Source organism: Pipistrellus hanaki, assembly GCF_964339955.1.
Source record: "Pipistrellus hanaki genome assembly, chromosome: X".
Lineage (NCBI taxonomy): Eukaryota > Metazoa > Chordata > Mammalia > Chiroptera > Vespertilionidae > Pipistrellus > Pipistrellus hanaki.
The window spans coordinates 24,881,034-24,897,817 of record NC_140524.1 but is presented as its reverse complement, the minus strand read 5'-3'; the positions used below and the strand labels follow the sequence as shown (position 1 = coordinate 24,897,817).

The window sequence follows — 16,784 nt, the reverse complement described above, 5'->3', positions numbered from 1 at the left end:
GTTACAAAGGGATTTAGTGACATAGCCAGCACAAGAGCTAAGAGCCAGACCTAAACACTTTGTTCTATATGTTCGATACCATGGAGACACACTCTATAACTTGGAGACATTTTAATCTCTCAATCTCTTCCCTCCCTCTCTTCCCTTCATTTTTAAATTCTTAGTTTTTATGGCATGAGAATACATGTCTTTACTTAATACCATTCTATTTATTTTGATTGCAAGTCGAAGTAAACATTTTCAAAAAAAGAAATAGAGTAATGGCCTCCTTTTACAAAGCAGACTATAAAACTGCCAGGAACATGCTAAGGAAGTTAATAGATAATTTTTATTATTTGATACAAATTATCTTTTTAAAAACAATCTAGGCATTAAAATCCAAAAGAAAGCAGGAGTGAGAATGAGTGACAGAAACTAGCAGCTAGCCGGTGGAAGAGATCATCACAGGAGTTTTCAGAGACCAAAGGAAGTTACAGGCACATATCTATGTGTCTATATTATATTGCAGAAAACCAGTGCATGGGGGGAGGGAGGGATACATGCACTTAAAGTGTGTGTGTGTGTGTGTGTGTGTGTGTGTTATTGGGAGAAGGGATAAAATCTTACAACTGTTGGATGAAAAGGAACTAAGCCTGTGAGACATTGTACTGAATGCATGACACAGTTATTTCCTATTATCAAAAGTGTTAACAAATAATAATCACTTGAAACGAAAGAATTCAGACTTTAGTTATTTAGGACAACTGGATATAGCAGCACAATGATTAAGTAGGGCAGAAGAAGAGAAAGCTATAAGCAGAAAGCTTACAGGAAGCTACATATAATATAGGATATGGCATAGACTTTCTTAAAACACAAAGTATGTTGAAGTTATTAACAAAATTTGGTGGAAAAGGTACTCATAATTATGCACTTTCATTTACTTGAATGTTAAAATTGTGTATTACTCTGTCTATAATTGATAACTGAATATATTGACAATTTTAATAAAGAATTGATTTTCATAGAAAAACATCTGATTCAGCCACCGCCTAGTGGCAGCTAACAGAATTGCAAGCATAGTGGCTTGTCTGCATAAGGCTAGTTTTGCAAGCAGTTTAAGAAATAGGTACTCCCTCAAAGGTCACCAAATAACTAAAGCCATGCCTTTACAAGGACTGGTTTTATCACTTTGGTGCTATTTAAAATATATACATATATTACAGCTGAATCAAATGCATAGCAGTTCCTATCAATGAATAAGATTGAGAAAATTAGTGGATTTCCCATTTATAATTAAAGAAATGATAATAAAATTAACAAAGATTCAGCCATCATTCTACCTAAAATAGATTTGGCTATTTTTTAAGATATAAGAGGATATAATGTGGCATGAAATTATTAATATAAGTAATAGATGCATGAGAAAATAGCTTTTCTTTATAAGTTTATGTAAAGATAAAGTATGCTACTGTCTAAAATCAGCACCATATAAAATAGATACAACTAATAAAATACTGAGTGATTTTTTTAAAAAAAAATTATGGTTACTAGAAACCTCTTTGGGTAGAAGTATTTTCAATTCAATCCTGTGTGTGTGTGTTTGTGTGTTTGTGTGTGTGTGTGTGTGTGTGTGTGTGTGTGTGTCTTAATACACAACTAAACCTAATTATATCCTTCTCTAATTACTAGAGATATTATAATGCCTTAAAACCGGCATTCCTGGACATCAATCCTTATTAGGTTAAAAGAAGTTTTTGGGTGTTTTGCTTCACTATAAATTGACTTTAGGCTATAACAAGATTCCTGTTTGTCTTACAGTTCATCTCTGGTAAATTCATATTTTATTTTTCTTAATGATCAAATTCAGATAAAATTCTTATTTATTGACTGGGGTTTCAAGCAGTTGAGTTCCACTTAATATTTCGCTGTACTTGATAATGTATTAACCACCTCAGTAACAGGAAAAATATTATCCTACAATGTGAACTCAAAATTAATTATATCTTATAACTAGTAGCCCTGCTCATGAATCCATGTGCCAATAGCTTGCCAGTAGCTCACTGCCGCCTTCAGTAGCTCTCTATCTGCTGCCCCACCATCCTGTAGGTCCTAACGCCCCCTTCCCCCCACAGCTTGCTGCCCTGCACCCTCCTGTTGCTCTCTGTCTGCCCACTTGTAGCCAGTAGCTAGCTGCTGCCCTCCTGTAACTCTCTGCCACCTGCTTGTAGCCAGTAACTCACTGTCGTTCTCCTATAGCTCTCCACCCACTGCCCAGCCCTCCTGTAGCTCCCTCCACCTCCTCCCCATAGCTTGCTGCCCTGACCTCTCCTGCAGCTCTCTGCTGTTTGCTTGTAGCTTGCTGACCCACCCTCCTGCTGATCCATGATCCAGTCTTTATGCAGTCAGCCATTATGCTTCACGGCATAATGACCATTTGCATATTACATCTTTATTATATAGGATGGTAGCTAAAATCAAGAAAATCTGCCTTATAATTGCAAAGGTCTATTAGATAACATAAATAATGGGAAGACTCTCAATCTCACATCTAGTGGGAACCATAATTAAAACTTAAAACCTGAGAAAAATAACAATTCTATATCCCATTGCTTTACCAGATTATTCATGCCAATAAAAAAAATCAGGATGCCCATTAGTGATAAGTGGAGTGACATTGTATCAGCTAAAGATGAAATTACCAAAAGAAAATGTCCTATTGTAATTGCTATCCAAATACTATTTATGCTAACCAAGGGTTAAAAGAGCACACTTTAAAAACCATTTGATGCAACACAAATGCTGCTCTAAAAGCAGGTGGAAGCTGAAATTATAAAACAGGATTTTTTTAAGGGAGTAATACAGAAGTAAATAACTAAAACAGGCTTTTTATTGCCAAGCACATAGTAGGTTTTCAAAAATACATGCCAGCATAAATATCACAGCCTACTATAGAGTCTATCAACAAACCTCCCTCAAGTAAATTTCTTTGAGTATATATATTTGTACATAGAAAACTCTACTTAGGGTACATCTTGTAAGCTACTGTGTTGTTTATTTTATTATTAAAAAGGTACCTCTTTAAAAATTAGTTAGAATATTTGTTGTTCATGACACTGAATAATACAAAGCCAAACTTAACTTTAAAGGCTATGCTTCTGAAGAAAATGCACATGGGTTACACCAAGCACACATAAGCAGCATTTCCATTTGTATAGTTTCTTTTCAGGAGAATACTACCTCTAATACAAGGTAGTGTGAGCATTCACATCCACAGAGTTCTTGAAAATCCTCATGTGATAAGCAAAGTTTTATTGCTATTTGAAAGAATTTCCACTGGCTAATTGAACCTCATAAAACATTTTAAGGTGTTCTTTATCTCTACTCTTGTTTTAGTCCACAATTCTATTTCTAAACAATGCACAAATATTTTGGATCACATATGATTTAATGAGGGGAAATAATTTTCCCTCCAGAAACAATGCATACTTATGGGGGAAGAAGGTGTACATGCAGAAATTCAATTATGACAACAGTTCAAATTCTTCGCCAGGCTCACTTCTATTATTAGTGGAAAAATAATATCATCATATTTCATCAAAAAGAGAACACGGGGGATTAATATTCTATATTTGTTCCCTCCCTAAACAAACTCTATGAGCTCAGAAGTGCCTTCACTGAAATCAGGTACCTCTTTTTAATTCTGGTTCTGGCCTCAAATAATTTTCTCAACACCGTAATTTCTATGAGGGATAATTTTTGTTAATATTACTGTCCCATTAGAAACTACGAAAGTCCACAAGTTCGCAGTAAGATCTTTTTACAATAACACCTTATTTATTGGAACACTGTCTGGTCAGGGGGGATCAAAAAACGTGAAATTTCAAAAATCAAAAGTTATAAACAATATTTGTCTCTTTTTACAAATTGGATAAAAATCATTCTGAAATGCTCTTTAAAACTCTTTTTGCTTCCTTAGCAATAGGAGAATAAACAAAAGTTATGCGTTTTTTTTTTTTTATAATTCTAGGTCATCTTAATAAAGGAACATTAACCATGCATTGAAGGTTATGTTGGGCACTGTTAAATGGTCCCAGATGCTTGTGTGTTTGCAGTCCTCATGTCCACTTTTATAGTTTGTGTGTCGTCTGCCTCACTGGCAGCTATTTATTGCCTATGACTTCAGAGTGTCCCTACCTCTATTACTTCCCCCACAAGTACACTGATTCAATTGTTCTGTGGTTTACAAAACCAGATTCAATCAAATAAAATGTAGCAAACTATTTCTCTGTGTGCTGAATCAACTATGCTAGATATATATTGTAAAAATACAAGTGACATTGGCTCTGAGAGTCCTCTAAGGCAGGGCCCTGAGGGTTTACCTATTAATACAGTTCGGAAGCTTTAGGACCTAGTTTTCATGAGGTCTAAAAATCTGTTAAAAGGTGAGGTTTAGAAGTAGTACTCCATCTCTTTATGGGATCTGACTCTTCTCTCAGATGCTAGCTAACATTTAGGTTGCAACCAGAGCAAAATAGTTCATGAAAAGACTGTGAAGGCCACAGACCTCCAAAGGTATGAGTGGTGGAGGCAGAGGTAAAACTCACAAGCGGCTATGAGCCAGGTAGGATATTCAAAATATTAAACAACTCTAACAACATGGGCACATGACAATCAGAACTAAAGTTACTCTGCCAGGCATCATCATTTTTTTGTTTGTTTGTTTTGTTTTTTGTTAATTCTCATCCGAGGTTATTTTTTCCATTGATTTTCAGGGAGACTGGAAAGGAGGGGGAGAGACACAGAGAGAGAAATATCAACGTGAGAGAGATACAACTCAATTGGTTGCTTCCTGTATGCATCCTGACTGGGGCCAGGGACTGAGTTTGCAACTGGGGTATGTACCCTCGACTGGAATCAAACCCAAGACCCTTCAGTGTATAGGTTGATACTCTATCGACTGAGTATTACTGGCTCTGATGTCAGTGACATTTTTGTTGCTGAGTCATGTGGTGTCTGAGAAATGAGCATTAGAAAAGGTGTTCTGGTCAGTGTCTATTGACCATCCAATAAGGAAGTATTCCAAAAAGTATTTCAATAATATATTACCATATTAAAGTATGTTAATGAAGTATCAGACAGTTTGTGCTAGGTGCTTGTTAACACATAACTCATGTTCAAATCTGTCGGCATTACATGCACAATATAAAGATATTATCAAGAGCTTGATTGGACTTTAGTCATTGAGCAACAGGGAGGCTTAGATTTTCCAGGGACCCGACTAGGAGATAGCATAGTTTGGATTCCTAGGGAGAAACAGAGTCTTCTTTAAATCTAAAATCTGACTAAAATTCATGTCAATGATTGAGAAATACTAGGGAACTGGTTATTGCTGCCTCTGTTTATTTATCTTAGTGAAAGCTCTAGAGAATTAGTCACTGAACACATGATGATTTTTAGAAATAATTGCAGTAAGTAAAGACTGTTCTTTGGTAAATTCCTAAACACAACTGCTTACATATTTATTTAAGGGAATTTCTGAACAAAAATCAATAACCATACATGTGAAAGCTATAATTAACCCATTACTTATTGCTACTGAGGAAGCTTTTTTTTTTTTTTTGGTGAGGACAACATTAACACATATCCATTTAATGACAAAGATAAAATTATAATATATACTAATAATAGAGGAATATGCACATTGTCTGGGATGCCATCATAGTAATAGTAATGACCGAACAGCAGGCTGCATGGGGCAACAAGGTTGGCAGGGGTGTTAGTGAGCAGCAGGTGGTGTGTGGCGACCAGGCCAGCAAGGGGGCAGTGAGAGGTGACCAGGCTGGCAGGGTGGCAATTGGGGATGACCAGGCTGGCAGGGTGGGCAGTAAGGGGTGATCAGTCTAGTCGGGGGGGGGCAGTTAGGAGAGATCAGGTGGGCAGACAGAGGTGGTTAGGGGTGATCAGGCTGGGAGGGTTTGGGGGGTAGTTAGGATCAATCAGGAAGGCAGGCCGGTGAGCAGTTAGGGGCCAGGGATCAGGCCTAAACTGGCAGTCAGACATCCCACAGGGGTCCTGGATTGGAGAGGTCCAGGCTGAGCTTCATGGACACCCCCCACCCCCCGTGCACGAATTTCATATAACAGGTCTCTAGTTTAAATATAATGATGAAAACATTGTAACAACTTGGTTCATAAAAATTGAAAGGACAAAGTGGATCTCTCCTGGATCCTGGACTGAGCTGCACTTACTATAACATCTAGTCCCACTAGGCTTCTGTTTTCTGTGCCAAACTGGCTACTTCACTCCTTCGTGTAACTTTTAGCATTTTTAATGTGCTTGATTCTGAAAATGATGATATAATCACTGTACTAAAATAAATGTGAAATAATATAGAAAGATGAAAGCTTAACAATAACCTGCACTAAAGCAAAAACACTTATGTTGATTTGCTATTTTTCTAAATTGAAATCATGTATTGGCAAATATATATGCTCCCCTATGTTAATTGCAGCATTATTCACAGTGGCCAAGACATGGAAACAACCAAAGTGTCCTTCAACAGAGGGCTAGATAAAGAAGATGTGGTACATATATATGATGGAATACTACTCAGCCATAAGAAAGGATGAAATAGCACCATTTGCATGAAACAACATGAATGAACTTTAGGAACATTATGCTAAGTGAAATGTCAGTCAGAAAAAGCTAAGAACTATATTATTTCACTCATATGGGATATAAAATTGAAAGTCAGGAACACAAATAGCAGTGTGGTGATTGTCAGGGGAAATGGGGTGCAAAAAAAAATTGTGTTTCTCAGGTGTGTTTTTTTCTTTCTTTCTTTCTTTTTCTTTTCTTGTTTGTTTGTGTGTGTTGTTTGGCCAAGTAGAATTTGTAAACACTGGGGCGGGGGAGGAAAGTTCATCATTAGTAGAAGAATAAAGTCACCACTAAATTTTGGCCCCCTAAATAGCATACTGGCCAATGATCTTACTGGTTGTCTAAAACTATGCCCATCTAAATCACAAGGCTGGCAAACATCCTATCAATGAGACCAAAAATTGTAAATCCAACTCTGTTGTATAATGTATTTCTTGTAGATTTTAAACTATGCATCAAGTATTCTAAAAGTACTGATCTCTCAGCAGGAGATAATATGGGAGCTATGGAGATTTTATCAAGTTGATAGGAGATAGACACGTAGCTTATTCTAAAACTCTGAGGTCATGTAAAAGGATCAGAAAGGAATGTCCAAGTTGGCTTCTCATTTCCAAGTAGAGATAAGAGAGAACCTACTTGGCTTTTGATAGAAAAAGAACAAAAGGTCAAAAGAGCACGAAGTCAAAGGATTATATTCTCTGTGTAAAAGAATCCTTCGCATCAGCGATTTTCAACATTTTCATTTTACAGCACACAAACTAATTACTAACATTCTGTGGCACACCAAAAAATACATTTTTTGCCAATCTGAGAAAAAAATACATATAATTTTTATTCATTGGCACCAGATGGTTGTTGTTGTGTTAGCTGCTATCATTTTTTTTTTTGGGGGGGGGCCGAGGGGAACAATCTAGGGGAAAAGAGGTTAGTGTCCCCAACTAAATAGTCAGATATTACATGTTTTAAACATTCTTGTGGCACATCAATATGCCTCTTGCGGCCCAGTGGTTGAAAATCGCTGATTCACATCAATCTCAAATGGTTTGAATGCCATTTGAAGGTGAGTATGTATGAATATGATAAACAGAATAATAAAAATCAAATTTCACTTGAACAAAAAATGTGATAGCAAATATAAACACTGTGTGCCTAATGTTAATCTTAGCATTTTCACATATATTAATTCATTTAGTGCTCATAACAATCTTTTGAGGTAGATAGCATTATTGTCCCTGTTTTATGGATGAGGAAATTGAGACACAGAAAAATTAAAACAAACCGGACTAAGGTCATAGAATTGATGAGTGGAAAAGTCAGGATCAAATCCAGGCATGCTCTAGATAGAATGCTTGATGTCAACCACTACTCTACTGCCTCCCATGGGCACAAAAGTGCACCAACACAGCCTAAAATTCATAGGATATTATTAGCAATTTTAGCACATAATGAATCCAATATTTTTTTAATTGTAAAGATTATTCAAACTTCTATTAAGATATATTATGATTTCTGGAGATGCCAAGTAATACTAACACTGTTCTCCTTAAGTTTTATCTTCAAATGAAATATGTAACTGCATTGTATTCATAGCTATGACGTCAAAATACATAAGCATTTGTTAGATTAGAAAAGTGAAATTTAGTGCGTTCTTAATGGATGTGTTCAAATGCAGGGGAGAATGACTCAGATAGGATATGCATATCAGATGTGTGGTTGAATTAGATCCAGACACGAAACTATATTCAGGGTTTCAGCACCCCCGTGGGACATGTTGGCCAGTCTCCATCTCAATACTTGTCATATTATAGTGGAACTGTAGCTTATTTTTCTGCTTGACGCTGAGGTTCTCAATGGCACATCTTATTCATCTTCAGTGCCTGGTTCAATACCTCATATATAGTAAGTTCTCAATAAATACTCGCTAAACCAATGGAAGCAGTGAGCATCTGCTATATGGATGACATTGTGCTAGTTGGGAGGTCAAATATTAGGGGAAAATCAACCCAGGATTTAAAATGTGACGCGATAACTCACGCAATGAACATAGTTTACATTAAAATCCCCTAAACAAGAGATTTCTATAAAATATCAGGACTTGTCACAATTAAGTAATAGTATATCCCACCTTAATACAACTTTTAAAAGCCTGGATGCTGTTACTGACAATATTGTGCAGAACAGACTTATCCTGCACACATGTACTGTTAATTTAATAATGATTCTCTCCTCCACTCCTAACAATTTATAGTTCTATGACTCAGAAGTTATTGTAAAGTCTGCAGCATCTGGTCATTCCAGATGTTTACTTCATTTAAGCAGCACTATGTTTTATCAGTGCTCAGTGCTATGTCTCTAAGACATAGTGAAAGAGACAGACAGCAAACTCAAATCCCAATGAAAACTTTTTTATACTTCCATAATAAAACCACGGGGGTTATAAAGATAGACTGTTAAATTAAAGAGGCAAGTTCGCTGCTCTATACTAGCAGACTGCCTTTGGGTGCCCTATTTAATCTCTCTGAGCTGCATATTCCCTTTCTTTTAAAAAGAGATAAATAGTAACACCAATTTCACAGGTTTGCAGTGAGGATTAAATGAGACAATAGCCGATACCGGTTTGGCTCAGTGGATAGAGCATCGGCCTGTGGACTGAAAGGTCCCAGGTTCGATTCCGGTCAAGGGCATGTACCTTGGTTGCGAGCACATCCCCAGTGGGGGGTGTGCAAGAATCAGCTGATTGATGATTCTCTCTCATCAATGTTTCTAACTCCCTATCCCTCTCTCTTCCTCTCTGTGAAAAAATCAATATAATATATTTTTTTAAATAATAAATAAATAAATAAATAAATAAATGAGACAATATGTGTAAAATGCTTACTACAGTGCTTGGCACAGAGTAAGTAGCTGTTTTAATTAGAAAAGACTACAAACTTAGAGCACTTCTCCCTATCACTTCTTAATATAATCTTAATATTCCTTTTACTTTCCTTTTCTCTCCCTAGTCAATTATTCTAGAGTTAGGCCTTATTGGATACTAAAAACTAGTTATCAATAAATAGAAAGGTGTGGTTGATGTATGGCAGGTCAGATACTACATGAGAAGACAGAATTTAAAAAGATCCATAGCCACTACATATCTACAATACAAATGCAACCTAGTACAGAACTCAGGTTTACCTATACGTTAAAACTATTCCTGTGTGTTTTTGTATGCATGTGTTGGGACTGTGCATTTAGTACTTTGGATGCCCTATTACAAATTTCTAATAAATATGTAGTCTATAAATGCTTTTCAAACAAAAAGAAAACACAACATCTAATACATTTTATTGCTGCACCAACTTTCCAAGGTTATAGGTATCATGATTTCCTATTCAAATGCTGCTTTGGAAGAATGCCAGGGCTGATAACGCTGTAAAAGTCAATTGCAAAAGTCACACAAAACTGGTATACCTGACATTTTTCCATGTATTTTTGCAAATTTTCTTTCCTTTCCTATGAAATTGTGTAGCTTGCTTTCTGGATTCAGATAAATTTGCTCCCTTTCCCTATTTTGACAACTGCTCTGCACATGAGGCTAAAATTTTCAATTAGAATATTGGAAAAAATATAATTCCTGCCAAGAAAAGCAGCTACAGACCTTTGGATGTCAACATGGGTATTTAGTAACATTAATGTTGTACCAGGAACTGAGACTAGAGAGCCAAATGTAAGCTTGCCTTTGGAAACAAGAGGGAGCTTCGATGATGAATATACACAAGACAAATTAAATATAATTTGAATCTGAAAAAAAGTTAATGCCTATCTATCTTTCAAAGGTGCCAACTCCCACAAAACCAGACTCCCTAGACCTTGAAAAAGACAAGGTACTTGGCATCCTGAAGTAAATGTTCCTCTCAATCTAATGCAGCTGGGCAGAAGTGGAGGCAAAGGCTTTTCTTGCAAAGCCATTTTAAGAAAGATTTGTTTGGAAATACTCTCTCATCACTCACTTTTGTCTTCTTTGTTGGAATTTTTCCATTTGAAGCTCAACACACAAGTCACCATTTCATCAGTATTTATGACATATTAATCATACACATGCAAACATAGATAATGCAGTAAACACTTTTGGAAAATACTTTTTTTTCCTATAAGTATTTTAATGTTAATTATTAATGATTTTAATAGTCTTTATTTCAATGTGTAAACCTCGTTGTTAAAAATGCAATTGCCCTGCTCTAGCTGGTTTAGCTCAGTGAATAGAGTGTTGGCCTGTGGATGGAAGGCTCCTGAGTTAGAGTCCAGTCAAGGGCACATTCCCGGGTTGGGTGCTCGATTCCCAGTAGGGGCTGTGCAGTAGGCAGCCAATCAATGATTCTCTCTCATTATTGATATTTCTATCTCTCCCTCTCCCCTCTTCTCTGAAATCAATAAAAAATATATTTTTAAAAGTAATTGCCCTAAGCAAAAGGATTCTGTGAATGTATTATTATTGATACTAATTAACCCCAAAAATGATCCACTTGCAAATTCAATTTATTTACTGAATACAATAAGAAATTGTAATATTAATATACCAGAGAGAAGATCCTGAAAGAGGACCTGAGATGCCTATAGGGTGTAGTTAATTGGTGACATGGAACAAGACCTTTGAAGATATTTCAGACTAAGTTATTTAGTTAAGAGATACATGAAACCCACAACTTTGATTATTAAGTTATTTAATTCCTTCAAAACAATAGCCTTAGTTTAAACCAACCATATGAACTTGCTTTCTTTTGTTATCTTTCTGATTATAAAGCAAGAAGTTGAAAGTTGTTGATCACATATTAAATAAGGCCATTTATGCTATTATTGTAAGTTTGGTTCCACAGAATGTTTCTTACGTAAAGCAAAAAGATATCCTCAGTAACTTAACTGTGAAACCATTTGGTTTGCTTCTCCACTGATGTACCATAGAAATCTATTTTCTCCAGTATAAAATGATAAGGAAGAAGTTTAAACTAGAAATCATAAATAAGAAATTAATACCAAAATTTTCAGTCATTTTAGAAATAAATTTAAACATTTTCTCTGGAATGGGGGTAATTGTTTAATGTACGTTACTGTTGATTTTGTGCAGTGTTTTCTTGGCAGGAAAATGTTATTATTAAACTATCTTGATTCTTGTTGATGGAGTACTCTTAAATTCTTATCAACCAGTAATGTTTGCACAGTAGCTTGAAATGCAGAATAAAAAATATAAAAGCTGAAATAAAAAATAATTGGGGGGGAATGTAATTTTAATGCAATTTAATTATCAGAATGTGATATTCCCTTTAACCATAAATTCACAGGCATTCCATCTAAGAACTTCCCCCCCTGGAATATGTGGTGAAATAAACACACTTTAGAAAATGCTACTTTAGATTATTAACACATGTATATCAATATTCACATTGGCCAAGATATGGAAACAATTTAGCACTCTAACGCTGGATGAGTGAATAAAGAAAACGTGGTGTTGGCTGGTGTGGCTCAGTTGGCAGTTGATTGGAGAGCTTCATCCTGTATGCCAAAAGGAGGCAGGTTCCATTCCTGATCAGGGCACATACCCAGATTGTGGGTTTGATCCCTAGTCAGGGTGCATGGAAGAGACATCTGATTGATGTTTCTCTCTCACACACATCAATGCTTCTCTCTCTCATATTAATAAAATAAATAAAATTTGAAAAGAAAGTAAATGTGGTATATACACCATGAAATATTACTCAGCGTTAGTCAAGAAGGAAATATTTCCATTTGTGAATTATGAATGGCTCTTAACAACATTATGCTAAGTGAAATAAGTCATATATAGAAAGATATAAACTGCACAATCTCTTATATATGAAATCTAAAATAGTCAACAGAAGGAGTGAATAAAATGTGGCTGTTAGGATCAGGGGGAGATGTTAGTCAAAGAATATCAAGTTTCAATTATGCAAGCTGAATACATTCTGAAGATCTAATGTACAGCACTTTTTACTATAATTAACAATACTGAATTGTACACTTGAAAATTTCTAAGATGGTAGATCTTAAGTGTTGTACTGCAAAAAAAAAAAAAAAAAAAAAGAGAGAGGAAATGATTAACTATGTGAAGTGATGGATATGTTAATTAGCTTGATAATGGAGTTCATTCCACAATGTATGTATACATCAAAACATCAAATTGTACACCTTAATATATACATTTCTTATTTGTTAATTATACCTCAATAAAATTGGGAGGAAGCAAAAAAAGTTCAAAAATTTAAGTTTTTCAACATGTTAAAATTTGCATCATTTTATTTATTTATTCATTGACTTTTAAAGAGAGAGAGAGAGAGAGAGAGAGAGAAGTTAGTTATTCCATTTATTTCTGCATTTATTGATTGTTTCTTGTATGTGCCCTGACCAGAGATTGAACCTGTATCCTTGGGGTATCTGGACAGCACTCTAACCAACTGAATTACCCAGCCAGGGCTTCATTTTTTCTTTTTAGAGTAAAAAGGATCCTAAGGACCTCAAAGCAGCCAACTTTTATCTTTGAGTAGAATCAACAACAACCTAGACATTAAATACAAGGCTTATATCAGAGATGTTTTGTATCAATATTCATCAGCTTCTAAGAACAAAATATGTTCTAGAAGAAAGAATGAGGAGGGTGTCTGAAATGAGGGGAAGTGAATCTGGACCTGAGGTTTACTTTTTAAATTACATGTTCAAATATAAAATCAGTGAAAAAATGAATTGCCTGATGTAACACAGGGAAGGTGTTTCCCATGTTAAAAAATTTCTAACATTATGAAGGACTGACACTGAAATTTAGTCTAAAGGGAAATCATTGAATAAAAGTTCATCGCTAGTAGTTACATTTGAATCCTCATTATTTTTAAGAGCTTTTCCCACCTTCTCTTTATTTTTGTTGAGCCTGATCTATGGAAAGATGTCAATCACATTTTCACTAATTCACTTGCACTGTCTTATCTCTGAAGGCAATGAAAAACAATCTTATCTATTATTTTGGCTGAATTCCACTGTTTTTAGGGGAGGGTGCACACCTATCATATTTTTTTTTTTTATTACAACCCTAACCCTGTGCCTAAAAGGCAAAAAGAATAAATACCAGAGTTCCTCATGGATTACATAATCACACTGCACAATAGTACTGTGCATATTTACAGAGATACTGGCAAGTATAGTAGGCACTTAATACATATTTGGTGATTTAGAGACACTTCTTATATTCTACATTTGATGAGCAAAAATAGGGTCAACGATCAACTTCGGCTTCACTTCTGACTCCTTGTCAGCCAATAAGCGTGTCTAACTCACTCCTACCCTAAAAGCAACAAAACTCTTCCTTCCCTTGATCCTATTTCTTTGTGAACTTCCAACATGTCTCATCATTAATTATCAAATATCTTTAAAAAGTAATCATTACCACTTTCATCTCAAAACTTTTCATTTACTCCTCAAACCTTTTAAACTAGCTTCTGATCTCTAAAATGTCACAAAAGACTTCTAAAATACCAACATCAGTGGCCTAAATTTATATAACCCCCTTGGTAGTTGTTGATTGTCCCCCTCTTTTAGAAACTTACTTTTTCCTTCGCTTCTGTGACACAGAGATTCCTCTTTTGGTGCTCTCCTTGTGCTTCCTTGGCCATTCCTAGGGGTAAGAGACTGACTTCCAAGGTCTTGCTTTGTTATATTCTCTGCAATCTGAACAAGTTTAATCAATTTGCTCTAGGTTTTTCTACATGACTGTTTCAGCAGCACTTTCACTCAATATCGTTTCACACATCCTCTGGTATTTCCTTTTCTACTACCGCACCATCTACCAGATAGTTAAGCCAGTCCGTTCTATCAAGATGAGTAAGAGATTAATATTGGCCTGACCTACAAGGAAATAAGTATCTTCATTGATGAGAGAAGCAAGCCATGGGTCATGAGGTCATGGTATAGTACCCAAATCATAAAAATAATGTGGACAATGAAGAAGTTATTATGTGTAAAGGGTGTGGTTGCACTGAAACGTGAGCTAAGAATTAAAAGTGCAATTTTAGCCTGATATCTTAGATGCCAAAGAGAGTTTTGCCTGGCTAGCACCAATTGTATTTCACAATTAAAGGAAATTTTGTCATAACGAAATGAAAGCACCTAGTATACAGTAATTGTTCAATAAATGTCAGTTGACTCTAAATACATATCTATTATAGGACATTTTTATTGGGTGTAAGAGTAGGAGTACAAATTTTATTCCTATATATAAACGCCTGCCTACAGATATTAAGATTGATTTAAAAAGAGACTACACTTTGATGCTGATTTCTTTTGCTGTGCAGAAGCTTTTAATTTGATACAGTCCCATTTGTTTATTTTTCCCTTTGTTTCTCGTGCGCTAAGCATTGTGTCAGTGAAAATTTTGCTACCTGAGATGTCTGATGTTTTGCTATTTATGTTTCGTCAAGGATCTTTATGGTTTCACAACTTACATTAGATCTTTTATCCATTTTGAGTTCATTTTTGTGTATGGTGTAAGTTGGTGGTGGTCTAGTTTCATTTTTTTTACATGTACCTATCCAATCATACCAGCACCATTTATTGATGAGACTAAAGGATGTAGAGAAAAAGGAACCATAATATACTGCTGATGGGAATGCAGACTGGTACAGCCACTATGGAAGTTAGTGGTAGAGTTTCCTCAAAAAATTAAAAATGGAACTGCCATTTGACCTAGTTACCACACTTCTAGGAATATATGTTAAGAAGCAAGAAAGAACATATGAACTCCTATGTTCATAGAAACACTATTTACAACAGCTGAAATCTGGAAATAGTCCAAGTGCCCATCAAAAGATGAGTGGATAAAAAAGCTGTCATACATTTATACAATGGAATACTATTCAACTATAAAAAAGAAGAATCTCTTACCCTTTGAGACAGCACGAAGTGACCTAAGAGTATTATGCCAAGTCAGAGAAAGAAAAGTATCACATGATCTCACTTATATGTGGAATCTAATGAACAAAAAATAATTGACAAAAAGAAAACAAATTCAGAGACGTGGAAGCATGCAACAGACTGAGGATCCTCAGAGGGAAGGGTGGGGGAGGAGGGGAGAAGAGATCAATCAAAGAACTTATATGCATATAGGCCTAACCCATGGACACAGATATTAGTGGGGTGAAGACCTGAGAAGGGATGGTACTGAGGAGAGAGTTTCAATGGGGAAAAGGGGAGACATCTGTAATACTTCAAACAATAAAGATAAAATTTTAAAAGAAGAAAAAGCATGGAATGAGTAATATAGAGAATAGTCTCTGCAGTACACAGAAACCATTATAATGGTGTTATCAAAATGACAACAAAGGGAAGATAAATCAGAAAGTGATCCCTGGAGAGATGAAGCCCCAAAAGAAAAATGATAATACTAACCCCCCCACACACACACACACAAAAAAGAGGACTACATTCCTGGAAGTGAAGGTGATATTAAAAGCTGCCACACAAGAACTCTAAGTGCCAATATTATCCTGTCTGGGCCTGCTAGCATAAGTGTCAAGGGAAGTCACAGAAATTTGACATGTCATGTGCTTAAATTCCTAAGTCTGTCCTTCTCCAGGAAGCTAAAAGTATAAAGTCTCAGAAGTCTGGATGTGTGTGTCATTAAATTCCCTTTATAGGGGTTCAAGGACACCCAAGTAATTTTTACTTAAAAACAAATCTACCTCTCATTTCAAGAAGGTGTTTTTTTTTTTTAATTTGAATTATTACCCAACATAAGGAACAGTATGTGCCAGAGCTCCTTTCCTAAAACTGAGATCATCAGGCTTTTATTTTCCTTATAGAGTCCAATCACTGTATGCTTCCTGAAAGTGCTAATAGTTGCAATTCTTGGGACCAAGGTATTTTCCTGATCACTTAGGGAAAAAATTGTCAACAGAAATACCATCATTTTTTGGTCAATATTTTATGAAAATAAGAAATATTGTATAAAGAGTTATATCACAATTAAGCAAAAGACTAGCAAATCTAGCATCTCTTCCTTTCCATCCTCCTTCTTAATTTTAGGAGAGTTTATCCTCATAGTCTCATTGTCCTCTGAGGAAAACTTTTATTCACAACAAACAAAATAAGCTCATCTGTCAAAG

General features: G+C 35.6%; 1 protein-coding gene across 17 annotated transcripts in view; it reads right to left on the bottom strand.

Moving 5' to 3' along the window:
• The window catches only part of MBNL3 (muscleblind like splicing regulator 3), a 131,853-nt gene that overhangs the window by 100,278 nt on the left and 14,791 nt on the right, over window positions 1–16,784 (bottom strand). Inside the window, exon 1 of one of the 17 annotated variants that reach the window (XM_084870734.1) lies at window positions 14,232–14,352. The exons of 15 other annotated variants lie outside the window; for them this stretch is intronic. In XM_084870734.1, the coding sequence (XP_084726860.1) occupies window positions 14,232–14,297 (66 nt within the window). In that variant the 5' untranslated portion in view covers window positions 14,298–14,352. Of the gene's footprint in view, window positions 1–14,231; window positions 14,353–16,784 lie in introns of those variants that run through there. One more of the 17 variants, XM_084870749.1, reaches the window with a different exon arrangement.